The 16474-nt window shown below is 35.9% G+C and overlaps 2 protein-coding genes across 3 annotated transcripts; one reads left to right on the forward strand and one right to left on the reverse strand.

Annotated features, from left to right (window-relative positions):
- The first annotated feature begins 203 nt into the window (after positions 1-203).
- LOC117925072 lies at positions 204-6592 on the forward strand. Of its 2 annotated transcripts, XM_034843894.1 has the most exons (6): positions 205-510; positions 1297-1581; positions 1729-1902; positions 2280-2386; positions 4208-4539; positions 5673-6592. In XM_034843894.1, the coding sequence occupies exons 1-6, from the start codon at positions 358-360 to the stop codon at positions 6281-6283; spliced, it is 1662 nt and encodes a 553-aa protein (XP_034699785.1). In that variant the 5' UTR covers positions 205-357; the 3' UTR covers positions 6284-6592. The 2 variants fall into 2 exon arrangements, with proteins under 2 accessions (XP_034699786.1, XP_034699785.1); XM_034843895.1 differs by lacking the exon at positions 1729-1902 and having other exon boundaries at positions 204-510.
- Positions 6593-7933: 1341 nt separating this feature from the next.
- On the reverse strand, positions 7934-15541 carry LOC117924882. Its single transcript, XM_034843612.1, has 4 exons — positions 15497-15541; positions 13639-14657; positions 9177-9365; positions 7934-8422 (listed from the first exon to the last, which is right to left on the reverse strand). The coding sequence occupies exons 2-4, from the start codon at positions 14642-14644 to the stop codon at positions 8205-8207; spliced, it is 1413 nt and encodes a 470-aa protein (XP_034699503.1). The 5' UTR covers positions 14645-14657; positions 15497-15541; the 3' UTR covers positions 7934-8204.
- Between the last annotated feature and the right edge of the window lie 933 nt (positions 15542-16474).

Genomic DNA, 16474 nt, shown 5'->3' on the forward strand with positions numbered 1-16474 from the left:
AAATACCCCGCAGTGAAGCGGTGCGGCCGCCTTTGGGAGAGGGTGTTTTGGTGATTGAGGGGGTGCGGTCAAACTTGGTGTCTCGACTACGACTACAAGTAGGCGTGATTGGGCTTCAAACACGTGATCGCTCACGTGCTTGCTGTCATCTATTAACGGCGTTAGGATTTTGTTAAATTTCCAGGCGTGCCCCTCCTTAGGAACAAAGAGGCTTCGTAGGGTTTTCGGATTCTCAGCGATCAAGGAGGGAGGGAGGAAAAGGCTTTATCATTATTATTATTATTATTTTTTTATTTTTAAGGAAATTTGGGTTTCAGGCGATTTTGATATTATACAGCGTTGGGTCCTTGGAAGTTGATGGTTCAGTTGATGAAATCGGGGAGTCTCCGACCGGAACGTGAAACGACGCCGTGTCGGGACAAGTTGCCGGTGAAGTTGGAGATCGAGGACTCCTTGGAGGAGGAGCATGGTCCCTTCAACAAGCGATCTAAGCCCTCTACCTCTTACCAGGTCTGATTTTTCTGCTATCCTATTTTTCCTCTGTTTGGCTGCCGAGAAAAAGTATGACAAGAAAGGGATTTTGGGGTTTTCGATCTGTTTGGGAGCTGGCTTATTTTCGGGTGATCCTAATACAGCTGTTTAGCTTAATTGTTGCGGGGGTTTTCTTTTGTTTCCTTGTTTTATCGGTAACCAATTGGAGCGTTAGGGTTTGGAAAAGTGGTTTATCTTGATTTAAGAATTTTTTTTATCGTGAGTGATTTTTGTGCATTAGTTTCGTTGAAGTTCTACATGATCAGGTAGAGGGTTTTTTTTTGAAGATTTTTGAGCTCTGTTTGGTTGCGATAAAACCAAGGAAAAGAAAAGCAGAGGAAAATTTTCTGTATTCTATTTAAGTTACTGGTCTTCCAAAAATTGAAAATGGTAGTCCAATTGGGCTAAATGGTTGTACGGGATCAGTTGAGTGGATGTTTCTTTCTTTTGGACGTCAAATACTGGAAATCTGAAATTGAAGATCTGAATTATGTTTTCTTCCCCAAAATTTTCTTGCGAACCAAACGTAGGATTTTCCGAGTAAATTTTTATTGCGTTAAAATTTTAATCTGGTCTGCATTTTGGATTGCCGTGGAAAATTTGGAAGAGCTTTTGTTTCGTGGCTTATTGAGCTTTCCTGAAACTTTGGTTTACTGGGTTCCGTAGGGTTGATTTTTAAGACATCCGTTTTGTCGTTTTGACTTTTTCTATGAGGTGGATTTTGTCTCACTGATTTTTTATGACATGGTTTTGTTGACTAATTAGCAATGGAGCACCGGAAACAATGCATACCCAATTCCCCCTTCGCAATACAATCCACTTGATGAGCCAAGCCCTTTGGGTTTGAGGTTGAGGAAGAGCCCATCTTTACTGGATTTGATTCAAATGAGGCTTTCCCAAGGGAACCCTTCTAATGTAGGATGCGCACCAAACAAAGGTCCTAATCCAGGGGATAAGAAGGATCCGGGTAAAGGAAACATGGCTTTGGGCACTGACAAGTTAAAAGCCTCTAATTTTCCTGCTTCACTTCTAAGGATCGGCCGTTGGGAGGTACTTATGATCATTATTATTATTATTATTATTATTATTATTTTGGTTTTAGTATCTCAAATGTGCGGTTCTTATTGATTTTAGTTTATTTTAATTTTGAAATGCATATGGCATGCAAAAAATAGCTTAAACTTTGTCTGTTTTCAGTATGCATCAAGATATGAAGGTGATTTAGTGGCAAAATGTTACTTTGCGAAGCATAAGCTTGTTTGGGAAGTTCTTGAAGGTGGTCTCAAGAGTAAAATAGAAATCCAGTGGTCGGACATAATGGCTTTGAAGGCAAATTGTCCTGATGATGGTCCAGGGACCTTGAATGTAGTGGTATGGATCAATTTTTTTTTTTTTTTCCTGTGCAGGCTTGCATAGTGGAGTTTCCATGAGTTTTTATAGTCATTCAGTGAGACCCATGTGGCACCACATCCGTATTTGCATTCAATGAGAACGAGGCATTTAAAGTTTCTAATGTTTTACAAATTTTTCCTTTATTTATTCAATCACTGAGATTGAATTTGAACCTCAATAGCTGAGATTCAGTGAGGTTAGGTATAATATGGGTAGCATAGTACCTATCAAAAAAAAAAAAAAAAAAAATTGTGGGTAGCATAGAATTTCCCATTTTTTGTGATTGTCATTCTTTTTTTATTTGCATTTCCTTTCAAAATTGACATTGGAGATTGTCAATTTTTTCTGTGGTGCAGCTGGCCAGACAGCCTCTTTTCTTCAGGGAGACCAATCCACAGCCAAGAAAGCACACCTTATGGCAGGCGACAGCAGATTTTACTGATGGACAGGCTAGCATACACAGGTAAAGCTTGATGACCTTGTTGTATTAATATAGGCCCGATTGGTAATAAATACTAATTATTTTAGGTTTCTTGAATCTTGAAATATCTCAAAATGATTGGCCATACATAATATTTAGATAAGTTGTAAAACACAAAGAACATGGTCTTTTATCTGCAAAACTGTTGTAAATCTGAGCAGTTAACATTCAAACCCTTTTCCCCTCTGTGTAATGATTTTGGAGAGCAATTCCTAGATCGAACATTGACTCATTGATCTACAATCTTTTGCTTTGAGTTAGTATGGAGGACAACTACAACCTAGAGAAGTGTGTTATGCAAATGAATGCAAAATTCCTTTGAAAATCTATGAAATTTAGCACCAGTGACTTGAGCTTTGATATGGGTCTTTGAAGAATGTAATCCTTTTGTTTTTACCCGGCATGAGAAATAAGTTAATAGACAAAATGAATCACTTTTTTATTATGATGTTTAATTTTTCCTTACAAGTTGCCAGAGATCTGGTAGACCAGAATAAGTCCCTGAAGCAAAAATATCCTTCATTGTCTATAAATTCAATTTTTAACTATGGTTAGAGCTTAGAGCATTCTGCTATATAGAGCAAACAAAGAATTCAAAGCAACTCCATTCTGATCTCCCCCTACTAAACCTGCCACCATTGAAGCCTGGTGGTTCATGGGATATAAACCAAGCCCAAAACCATCCTCAGTTTTCATCCTCTGCAGCCACCTTTTCCACTTGTTGGTGGTTTGGTGTCATTGGTGTGCCAAGGGTGGAAGAGAAATGGAGGTTGAGGGATGGACACAGCATCACCTTGTTTTTATGTCAGCCAATATCTGATTGTCCTTTTTTAATTGTGTAGATTGGTTGGGTTCTTGTGGGTGGGAGCTGTTTTTTTTTTTTCTTTTTTTAATCCCCTTTTTGTTATGGTTTTTCTTGCTCATTGTATACTCCCAGTGTACTCTTGTACACTTTCTGCTTTTTTAATAGAATCTTACTTGTTTTAAAAAAAAATATATCTGGCAAAAGGATAGGGGTTGACCATGAGTTTGGTGGCTGCAATGATTGATCAAGATGTTGGATGTGGGTAGGAGAGAAGGGTTTGGCAGTGGTTAATGATGGAAATTGTAGGCACTGGTTTTGAAGTCAGGGGTGTGATAGAAGGAGTTGAGTTCATGGATTGTGGGGTTCAATAGATAACAGAATAACATTTTTTATGGTAATTTAAAAACCATATTGGGTTGGAAAGATTTAAGTCTATGTTTTTCTTGCATGCTATTGATGCTTTCTTCAATGTTTAAAGCATAAAGCTCTCTTGTGTGATTTAGTTATGGAAGAGGAGCGAAATTGTTCAATTTAAATCGAAAAATTGCTACATTGATTCTACTAGACAATTTGGTGTTAAGATATTATTATTCTTGGAATGCGCATTTACTAAATTTAGTACATATGAATATTGAAAAGCATTTCCTTCTAGCTACAATATTAACCGTGCAAAAGAATTTCATTTCTTCTATAGGTTGTCATTAATTTTTCCGACCCAAAATAGGTTAATTCTAGGAATTTGTTTTTGTTTTCTTCCTAAAATATGTTTCCTACTTAAGTCTATGCTACCCTTTCCTCAATTTCCATACATGGAAATTTAAGGCAACCTTATTCAACCGTGCATTTAAAATGATCCTTCTAGAATCAAATCAAGTGCTAAACTTCATCACTATTGGCACATTTCCAAGTGCCTGATGTTCTATTTTGATGCAACTATATATTTAAGTTTGTAGCTTGTCAGGAACATGATGGAAAATTCTTATATTGTGGTTTTGTAGGCAACACTTTCTGCAGTGCCCGCAAGGACTGTTAAATAAGCATTTTGAAAAGCTGATCCAATGTGATATGCGCCTTAACTTTCTGAGTCGACAGCCTGAGATTGTCTTGGATTCACCATATTTTGAACGAGTTTCTGTTTTTGAGGATCCTGATGAATCCAAAGTTGAAGGTTTTGATCAACTGGAGTCAGTTCAAGGATCCACCATCTCTGGCTTCCAGGATGTTGCATCACCAACTGCAGCTCAGTCATCTTCCTTGAAGATTGAACCACGGGATCCTGTTGGTTTAGCTTCAGAAAATTTGTCCCGAGAATCTCCTTCCCCTAGCTCAGGTACATCAATGAACTTGATGCTTATTTTAAGTTTCTAATGCCGATGAATAAAGGTCATAATCATGCTCTGTCACGGGGGATATAGATGATGCCTGTTGATAGCCTTTAATTCTCTTTCTCTATGTCTTTATGATCAGTGATTTGCTCGGAAGTGTGATGATATTGATGCCTAGTAAGTTCTTTGCTATTAAACCACCAAACACAATTGCCCTATGGTCATGACTTATAATAATGCTTGATTACTCTCTCTTTTGTTAATGATGTGCGCTCATGAAAAATCAGACCACGTATAGTTAGCTCATTGAACCTGAGATGCCATATGAACTTTACACTATTGGAATTCTCAGATTCATATGTCCACAAAACCGATCATCCTAAGTTATCACAGAAGTCTGAAAATTAATCAAGATAAAAAATAATAATTTGAAAGGCTGGGAGCATTTCTTTGCCTTGCTCCTATAAATACGAGTTTGATGTTTATTTATATTTTCTCACAAGTATGTGATCATCTCCATTGAGCAAGAGATTTCTGAGCTTGTTCAATTAACTGTCCTAGTTGGAGCTGCTGGTCTAGTCCTCCATCCTCTTTGATAAAAACCTGATCTTCAATTAGCCTGTACGTAATCTGTGACCAACTTTTGGGATGAGAACCTGATCTATGATAAGTTTTTGCTTGGGCTCTTCTGTTATTTTTGTCATTTTATGACATGATGATGCCATTATATTTATTAACTATTCTTATGCAATAGGTTCATAGCTTTTAGTAAATAGATTGTAGTTAACTGTTGTCTTATAATAGCCCTCAAGAGATGAATGTCTTTTTATATATATATATATATATATAGGTAGAAGGCATTTAAATTTGATAACCCACCATCTAGGATGGGTCCCACTAATTCATTGGAGGTGTATGTGGCACTTTTGAGCTTGCCTTGCCTTACCTTACCTATGGCATTTGCTATTGTTTTGGTTCTATTTTCATAAAAGCTTGAACCTAGAGGTGGGTGGATTCGTAGTATTTTAGTGTGAAGTTCTAAAGTAAAGGAGGTGGAATTTATCCTTTCTGTTTTTTTAGAGCCATAAACATTTTTCCTGGCAATATCAATTGATCATTGCTGGCCTTTTTCTATCAGTGATGGATACACGTGCGATGGAAGGCAGTAGAAATTGTGAGACAGACGACTTGAAGAGGCAAAGGAATTGGGAACAGCTAAAAGTACCAGGGCTCCATCCATCTATATCAATGAGTGATCTTATGAATCACATTGAAAATCGCATTTCAGAGCAGATGACATCTGGAAATCCAGCCTTAAGTGAGGAAGGAGTAGAATGCCAGGGCATTTTGGAGGACATTGCACAATACCTGCTCAGTGATTCTCAGTTTACTGCAGCTTCTGATGAGAAATCCCTCATGTCTAGGGTCAATTCTCTCTGCTGTCTTCTTCAGAAGGACCCTGGCTCGGTTCAGAACTTGCAGATGAATGGGGAAAGTTGCTTCGAAGAACTAGACGAGAAAAAGGATGTTCAGCTTAACCACACTTCTGAATCAGTGCATGAGAACAAGGCTCCAGGTGATATTACGGTCCCTGAGGGGGACTCCAAGGATGTCACTGGCTACAAGCAGGCACCAGCCATGTCGAGGAAAGATTCGTTTGGGGATCTGTTGCTTCATCTCCCGCGAATCACCTCTCTCCCAAAGTTCTTGTTTAACATTTCAGAAGATGATGAGAACCAAGCTAGGTAGTGAAGTTCTCCCTTCCCTATCCCTGTGAATGGAAGATATGCTGGTTGCTGAATTGGACCTTAGAAAGTATTGGGATTCAGAAAATTGTTTTGATGAAGAATCCTGATAAATGTTTCATATATATATATATATATATATATGCATTAGGTATTTGTAGTTCCATTGTTGCTTGTTTTCTGCATGTTATATAGATGATGTAAGATTTCTATTTGTAACTTAATTGTATTGATCCTTTCAACCTTTGAAAAGGGGCCCCTATTAAGTTCTTTATGTGGCTTTGAAGATTCGAGTTTATGTTGGTCCACCATGCAAATAATGGTGCTTATGCAATTTCTATCAGGTTTTAATTAAATGGAGAAGACCTTGCCTTCCCTTGCCTTTGCTAAATTTTCTGAAAATGTGTTTTCAGCTCCCACAGAATTCAGGCAATTGCGAAGCTCTTAACGATTTAATCTAAAGGACTGGTTATTATTGCTTATTTATTTTGACCCATTCAATGAGATCCTGATCAGTTATCATTCCTTTTAAACAAAGTCTTAAACGATCGGCTTATGTCGCCTGCCTAGAAACGACTCCTCTTCTCTAACTATGGTCAGTAGAGTGGTAGTTTTTATTTTGTCCCGTTGCTGCTCTCATTGTTCCAGACAGGTCAGTAGAGTGGTAAAAGAATCAAGGCTTGTTCCCTGCTAAGGCATGGGCTTTCACCTCACCACACGTTTGATAATACAATTCATAGCATTGAGCTTAAACCCATGTTTTAAAAATTGGACCGGTTCGACTGGTCAGACCCTAATCTGGTTGGGTGTTCACTCCAATGAACTGAAAATGAGTCCAACCAACATTGAACCGGTTCACCTGGCGGTCTAACCACTAATTCAATGAGCCGGCTCCGTTCCTGACTAAGGCACAGTCCACGTGTCCTCTCCGGCTTGCTATTGTGAAGCCCCAGGTCCAGCTAGGTATAGTTTGGGCTTTGCATTAAAAAATCTCTGTTGTTTAACCTCTAGGCCCATTGCATGGGAGCTTTCTAGGCAAATTCAGCTACTTTGTTTCTTAGGTTGCCGATGTGGGACCAAATGATTTTGGTTTTTTTAGGCAAAATGCCATACAAACTGATATTCAAATAAATATTTACTATTTATTTATATATTATAGAATAATATAAATAAAATAACTAATAATTTTGAAAATAATAAAATATATAGATATTGAAATCTAAACAAGTTTAAATAATAAAATCTTATTTTACCTAGATGATTAAAAGCTACATATTTAATAAAATTAGAAATACTAATAATTTAATAAATCTTATATTTATCACAATATTAATGACAAATGATGAAATGTGTGTGAGGAATTTTGATTATTAATATATTTTTGAATTTCTTAAATTGTTTTTAATTTTAATAATATATAAGTTACATATCTATGACTTCATTGATTCCACGCAATTCAAGTTCAACCATCAGCATATAGCTGCAGTATTTAGAGAAGTGAAACTTGTGTGAGATGGTTGATGATGTTGGTCATTTTATATTAGGAAACCTATGTCAACTAAACCCAACAATAATATCCACATGCTAAGCCTACTAATTTCATGGGCCCATTCTTCATATTCATTGTGACTGGAAACTGGTTTGTACAAATGAATCATCAGAAAACATGGTAGATAAAGCCAGAGATGCAATATTAGTTTAATCCCAGGTTCTATAGCTATATATACACACCCTTGTACACTACATATGTTTGCTTTCTTTTTTGTTCTTCTAAATGTGAGCTTGCATCAAGTTACCCCTTCCTATTTTAATTCTACTATTCCCCTTTCCTATTATCTAATACAGAATCAAAGAACTGATATACAAAAGCCATTTGAGAAATTTTGAAGAAAAATTGTAAAAATGGATGATGATGATGATGATATTCAAGGTTTGCCAAGGGCGCATATGTAGCATGGTGGATCTGCAGATGGCTCTTGTATAAGAGGCTGGAAACACTCGGAGTGGAAGGCATGGCCACAAGAAAGAACAGAAACTTCAGGAAGAACAGGAGGCTTGGATTCGATCTTTACTGGTGTATATCCAAGATCCCCATTGCAAAAATTACACTTCAAGCCAACTGGCAGATAGGATTTATCAAAACCTGCAAATGGTATTCTTACTGTAAGTAGCAGTACACAAGTCATGAATCAAAATAATGCAACTTAAGCATTGATTAGAGTCAACTGCATGCACATCCACACAAAAGATATGTCTGTGGGTCGTCATATACGGTTTGAAAATCTATTTCTACTTTTTTTCTTATAGGTAAACAAGAATATTATAAAAAATGCTTAAACAAAAAAAGGCGCACCAAAGTACATACAGGTGTATTGTCATATACGAGTCATGACTGCTGCAAACAACTACAATATTATTTGTAAAATTTGTAATTAATCTAAATAATTTTTTTTTATAAGAAACAAAATATGTTTCAGTTGAGGAGCTAAAACAACCATTGCTCTCCCAAATTTCATTACCACTTTCCTTTAGAGTATTGCAGGGGATAGAGGTCAAGAACAGCTGTGGGCAAGCCAGGTTTTGACCACAATATAAAATCTTATCCATGGCATTTGTCAGTCTATCAATGACCTAACATGCTTAGATTCCTAGTCTATCAGTCTATCATGCATTTTGGACCTTTATTGGCTGGACTTCATTAGCTTGAATCTTAGCCAAGGTGTATATACTATATAGTATGTTATTGCAATGCAAAAATACCCATTAACCAAGTCAAACCATAAAACTCTTTCCAGGATTCTTGGCTATCAATATCACACTTGCAAAAATTGTACCGACAGTGACTGGAAAGGTGAAGATAATTTTCAACCATGAAAAGAACTTAAAGAGAGACATACCATCCCAGCTGATATGATAAACGTTTCCCTTGGATGGTTTATGTATCCTATTAGAAGGCCAGGTCCAGGTCTTTTTCCATGAAACCTGGCCAGAAGCTGAAGCTGTTTGCTTTGTATTCCTCCTAACAGGTGGAACAGAAGTTTGGTTGAAGTGGTCTAGCTGGTTCCTTTGAGCTTGACTGTGTTCACCTGCAAGCACTAGCAATAAAGGTTTTAGAATGCTGATTTTATTTCAAATCAGAAGATAATGCACACTATTTGTTTTTGCAATTTTTCTGAAAACCAAATCCAATTCTAGGTTAGCAAAATTGAAGGAACAAAAAAAGGAAAAAAAGGTGAAATAACATGATAAAGTGTTGTTAAATTCAAAGTAAAATTCATGTATCCTTGAAACCACGAGAGAAGATTTTCAAATAAATTGGGCCTCTATGAAATGCTTAGAGGCAAAATTTTCATCATCATCGCCAAAGGGGGGCACCATGTTGAGAATCTGGAAACCTGTAAGCAAAGATGGAAAAAGATGCCAGCCAGACTCTAAGAAATGATGGGGAAATGCTATTACAAGGATCGATCTTCATCCTTTTCTGTCTTTGAATACAGGTGTCTGGATTTGCAAAGCATCACAGGCCCTTTTGACTAGAACACACTATAACAAGCAATATGGCACAATTCAAGAAATCATTAACTCTATTGCTATATGTAATGCTGTTGATTAGCAATATACCTCCATCTTTACCATTTCCAATTTCCAAATAAGCTTGCAACTCCCTGAATAAATGAATCATGACCATGCTCTCCTTGATTATGAAACATATGAAAAGCAACACACAAGCATTTGTAGTTCTTCTATCATTTTATTGTAAATCAGTGCCAGAAAATGTCTTTACATGAAAGCTTGCCACACATCTAGATCTTAGTTAAAACCTAACTCTACCATAACTTTTGTGGATTTGCATATCTGTAACCATGTTAACTGTTTTTTATGCTAGGATTGATAATGGAAACTATAAACATTATCAAGAAAAAACTTGAAAGAAAAGATTCTAGAAGCAATTGGAATACTAAAATAGAGGGCCTTTCCAGCAGCCTGTGTACTCCATGGAAACTAAACAAATGTATACCTGTCATACAAAATGATTTTTGGATTATTATTGCTAAAAGTTCTGTCAAAATATCACTGTTTTAGGAAAATATAGTATGCATTAATGACAGTGTGTGCTGCTTGTTTCCACAGTGTGGTGCACAACCATACATTCTTAATTATTTCCTTTTAGATAATGTTTTCTTTTAATATTTATTATGGAGAATTGAAATCTAGTTACAAACATTATTTTGTATTAATACTTATAATAGAATTATTCAAAATTGTCTGGCTCAAGGGGTTGGAATTAAACTATGGATTTTAGTTTCGGAGTATTGGAAGTGAAAGTATGTGGAATCAAAATTTTGCAGTTTGGATGATTGGATCAGTTTCTAATATATATATTTTTAATAAAGACTGGCGGTAAACTTAGTATTGAAATTCTAAGGTGGAAGCATGCTGGTGGCAGGGGTGATTGGGAGGAAGTATCAAGTTTTCGGTGATGGTAGTCAATGGTTATTGAAGATGGTGAGAAAACATAGGCAATGATGTAGGGTGAAGATAGGGTGCTGAAAATTATAGATACCAAAGAGTGTTGAAAGTGATTTGTACCAGAAACCATTGTAAAATTTGGGGGCAATAGACAGTACATGGCATGGTGGTGGTAGTGACAAGGTGATAAGTTGCCAAATTTTGGAAGTAGCTGGTGGTGATTTTGCCATGGCTTACAGGTGGAGAGATAGCCGGAAAATGGCGATTGGTTCATCAGAGGGAAGTGGGGCTGGTTGTGGTTGTGGATTGCCTGTGGAGGTGATGTTCAAAGGATGTGTACATATATTAGCTTCTTACTCAAATCTAAATGAATGAAAATTTATACTTTTGCATATTCATAATACCTCTTGTCTATCAAAAAAAAAATTCCTAATACCTCTTGAATTTCCCTTTGTTAATGAAATCTTTCACATCATGATTCAGCAAAACCTTCTTGCCATGACATAATTCTCTCAATTATGATATAGTATATTCATAAGAAAAGATGAGGTAGCATCCAAAGGTTTCTCCATTATCTCAAACTGTTTCTTAAACAATCAACTTTCTTGGCCACTCTCCCAAAAAAAGGCAAGTAACACTAGTACATCAAAGAAAAATCTGTGATTTGCATAATATTTCCAATCCAAGAACTCAACGATTTACTCCACCATCCTCAGATCTAAGACTTGGTTATTAGAGGTGCCCATAAAAAAAGTGAGACCACACAATTCTTTATTGTACTATGTAATAAGCATTAAAGACAAAAATCCTTACATACAAGTTCTATTTTTTAAAAATCATTATTTTATTTCCATTTCTCTCATTTTGTAATTTGGTTGTTTTTCACTTGAATTTTATAAAAATGATTCCTTTACCAGTCATGGTATAATCTTGAAATCTATCTTCCACAGGGACGATATTCAAGCACCAAGTTGATAATTTGGCTACGTTTATGGGGTTGATATGACTTGTTTTGAAGGTGCCAAAGGGGAAAGAAGTAGATCAGGGAAGATATGGTAGAAGCAAAGTGGACAGCAGAATTACTAAGGATCTCATAAACGATAAGAATCTAGATAAAACTGGATGGCTGGAAAGGAGTCATGCAGCACAGAAAATTCATATAACTTATACCTATGAAGAAGTCATTGAAATACAAATAAGTAAGAAACTTTTTTCTCCTTCTGGCTGTCCCATTTATCAACTCCCTTTACCATAAATATCTAGTGATTTTGGTCATTTTCTTTCATTTCCTACAGTTACAATCTCGAATATGTTCATAGTGGTGGCTTGGATTTTGTAAAACTCTCATAAGAGAGGAACATCGTTTGAGTGCTACCTTATTTCAAAATGGAAGGTGTTAAGAGTGATGAATTTCTCAGCTGTGTCACAACCTCATATGCTTAAATGTGGAAAGTAAATTCCTTGTTAATTGGACTAGAAGTAGAATTCTAACAAGAAGTCCCAAAGATTAAACGATCTCTGCTAAATAAAATGTTAATGAATGAAAAAACTCTTTTAGGGCAGTCTCTGCAGCTCTTCTCATGAGCCTTTCACTTATTTTAAAAGAATTCCCTAATGAGAAATAGTTCAATTTTATCAGCATTTAATGGCACGAGAAGATGTGCAGCCAACCCAGGTCGGTAGGCATGCCATTATTTGCTGTTAGCTTTTCAAATCTACTTTAATGTAGATTATAGAAGCATTTGAGTCTACATGAGCAAGATTACCATAAATCGTGTGTTTCTATCTAGTCTTTAGTGAAGTGCACCATATCTTTTTATTGCATTCTCCATTAATAGTATCGAGTACAATTTCTGTTACACAACAAGGTACGGATTTTTTTTATGGAAACAACAATAACTGATGATAAAGTTAAATGAAAAAAATTTCTCTATTTGATAAGCATGGCAATTTTATCATTTATTTTACATCCCTATCATTGATTTCAACTATAAGGAGTAATTTACCAAGAGAGCAACATTAACAACCATCACAACCATAAAAAACTAACATGAGATGGAAGTCAAATTAGGTAACCACAAATCTAATTGTTCCCACTCATCTAAATAAAGTCAAGTGAAGTTCATTGTTATGTGATTATTCTACAAATCTAAGAAACACACTAGGCAACCACTCAGTGGAGAAGTGAGCCTAGGAGTGTGTGAAAATTAGACAGCCAAATGTAGGGTTGAAAAACTACCTAGTCAAGAGCTTACACAGGTGGAAGAAAGTTAAAAATATAAATTTTTTGGTTTAGTGCCCTCATTCATGAAATACAACTCCCAGATTGGGATGAAGAAAATGCCAAACTCCCAAGCCACATGATAGGTGAGAGATATTTTATTTGCTAATATAATCTACTTCTATACAGCCTGTACAAAAACATGCCACAATGAAGGTGATACAATAACAATGCAAAAGGAGAGTCAGAGGCATGGTGGTCCACAGATCCTTTATTTGCTAATGTTTAAAATCCAGCAGAAGATGAATGTGGTAAGTAAAAAATATTTGTCCGCTAGCGAAATAAATAAATGCATGAAGATTAACCTGAAATTATTAGTGATTTGAAATTATTTGTAATCAGATCATATATCAATTATACAATATCTCTCCCCATGATGTTAAGTTCACTGAGGCAAAAATAAGATGCATGCTCCCTTATTAATGTCAAAGCAACAACAAAAGGTGTTGCACTATTGGAGCATCCATGGTTATTCTACCACTCATAGAATGTTCAAAGTTTCCCTGTGTAAAAGAATTGTCAGGTAGATCAACATCAAAGATTCCAATGAAACAGTGCTTATGGCAATGCGCATTAGGAAAAGTAGGACCAAAGTTTACACTTCTTACCTGATGGATTTTCCATATTGGTGCTTTGTCTGGCCCAAACTGTAGGCAGAACTGCAGAAGGTTCAGTTGGCAACATTCTGATGATATTCTCATGAGCATGTTGTAGTTCAAAAGAATTCTGTTCATTGGGGATCCTTGAAAGAGAAGTATTTGTCAAACCCACCCTAGAGAACCTAGCCAGATCCATAGGAGACAAACCACCATGGCTGTGACTCAATGGTCTTGAACCAGTGGTGGGATCTTGAATGCACCTATTAGAATCTTCATTTAGTCTTGCACCTAGGTGATACTCTAGACCAAGGGCCCTGCCAACTGGAACAGGAAAATGTTGCCGTGAATGGCATTGTAGCACTGGAAGATTTGATGGGGTTGAATTGGCTCTGGGATTGGTGCCATGCATCATTCCAGGGTTGATGTTCATCCCAGGCCAACCATGTACGTAGCTAGAATTCAATGAGACACCAACCAAATTCTGGTGTGAACTTGCAGCATTATGAACAACGCCATGGCCAGGAAATCTGTAATTTGTATTCCATGGATGTAAACTACCAAACAATTGTTCTTGATGGTAAAGGTACCCAGTTTGAACTGCATTAGGGATTAAGTTGTAACCAGCTGGGACACCAATACTTTGACCCTGAGAATGGTATATTACCGGTAAATTATGTCCAATGCTTATGGGATTTCCATATAACAGTTGTCGTTGAATCAAATTGAACTGGGCTTGATCAGGCATAACAGTAGTAGCATTCGCCATGCCTCTACTAGTGTAAAATTGCGGCATACTGGATGTGTACCCTGCTGGATGTGGAAAGACAGACACTGGCCTGTATAGGACAGGATTGTGACCATAGCCAGATCCCTCATAATGCATCAGCTCATTATGGTGTATTGGATCACTCTGAAAACTGTGGAGTCCTGGCTCTCCATTTTTGTAAGCCTGAGATGTGGCAGTGGAGGCTGTTGCCGGTTCAGTTTCCAAATGCATTGGATCTCTGGTCTCCATTAAGAAATGAATCCTGAATTTATATTAGCAAACCATGAAAAAAATCTCCTTTCTGAAGACCCAATAATAATTTATCTCTATTTAAGAAACTAAAATCACCCACACCCCCTCCCAGAAAAAAAAAAAAAATGGGAAAAAAAGAAAGAAAGAAAAATGTGGATAAAAAAGTAATAAGTTTGAATACCAATGAGGCAAGCCTTCGAAGGCAACATATTCAGAACCAGATAGGGTTAGGCCTACATTAACAATCCAGGACTTAAAGAAACAAAGCCATATGAAAAAATGGAAATTAGATTGCAGACTGCTAACCTCGATGAATGACAATCTTTCAAAACCAAGCAGGCGTATTACGAGAATGTAATAGGCCCCTCATTGAGAGCACATAATCAACTTTGTTAAAATGCAATGCGAACTTCAAGAATCCACCTTTTTGCGGTGGAAATACCTCTTCCTTATGGAAGATTCCCAAATTTCAAAGTTTTTTTCCCAGAAATTTCCTTCCTTTAACAAAAAAATCATCGTGCCCTTCAACAGAATTCTAGTAAGATTATGCTTTTACAATTAAAAAACTCAAAATTTTCCCAAATGAGACCAAGTCCCAGAATCCAAGAAAGCAAGAGAACTGAATTAAGTTTCACCATAAGAATTCATAAAGAAAGAAAACCCGTAGAATGCGAAATTCTGATGGGAATCAATTTGCAATGCAAAAAGGTTGGTTCATGAACAACAAAATGTTGGGACTAAAACTGCAGGACAATCGAGGCTAACATTCAGTTCAAAATTTTACAAGAAATTATGAAAAGCAGAAGAAGAATTATGTATTCTTCAAATTTTGGGGAAAAACGAAATTACCTAAAACAAGAATCAGAACAGAAGGGTAGACTGTAGAGCTGTAGAGAGAGAGAGAGAGAGACAGGGGGTTTTGGCACTAGGGTTTTAAAGGTTTTGGTGTGGGGTCCATTCGATGTAGCACACGTGTGTTGCTTCAGATTATTTGCAGTTCGGTTCTCTCAAAATTACTGCTGACGTGGTGTCCTGTGATTGGCACTTTCAAGATGGGCCACACTGGCGGGCTTCGTGCTGGGTTTTTAGTTGGGCTTCTTCTTTTTTTATTTTTGAAAAAGGGGGAGAACCAGTTAATAAACCGTATGAATAGAAGTAATGAATATTAAGATGGAAAATCGTGTAACGATACCTCAAAAAAAAAAAAAAAAAAAAAAAAAAAAGGTTTGAAAGCTGACTTTGAACTTTCCAAAAACCTAACTTTTTTTTTTCTTCCTTTTTTAACGTTAATATTGACATGATAAGTCAACAAAACTCATCCGCATCCTTATCAACCTTTTTGGGAAAGTTATCCAAAAAATGAATTGGTATGATAATGACCGGTAAGCAATTCTTATCAACTATAAAATTTATTATAAATAAATTTGTAATGATGATAAGTACAATGTATCATATCTTGTGTTGAAAAAAATTTACTTTTGCAATCAACCTCTATTTAACAAAGTTTTATTTAGAAGAGTAAAAGATAAAAGATAATTTTATTATTTACTTAAATGCTAGAATTTTCATAAAAATAATCTAATAAATTAAGTATTATTAATCTAATTTATTATTTTATATTGATACCATAAATTATTTTGTATTATGACATCAATATGCTATATGTATATAATTTTTCATATTTTATTATAAGAAATTAAATTTTTTGAAATATACCTTTTTTTTTTTTAAAAAAAATTGAGTTAATTTTCAATATTTCTTAAATAAAAATCACACCATAAGATTATTATATTGTTTTATATACATGACAAATAATTAAAAATTTAT

The sequence above is a fragment of the Vitis riparia genome, chromosome 11 (assembly GCF_004353265.1).
Source record: "Vitis riparia cultivar Riparia Gloire de Montpellier isolate 1030 chromosome 11, EGFV_Vit.rip_1.0, whole genome shotgun sequence".
Lineage (NCBI taxonomy): Eukaryota > Viridiplantae > Streptophyta > Magnoliopsida > Vitales > Vitaceae > Vitis > Vitis riparia.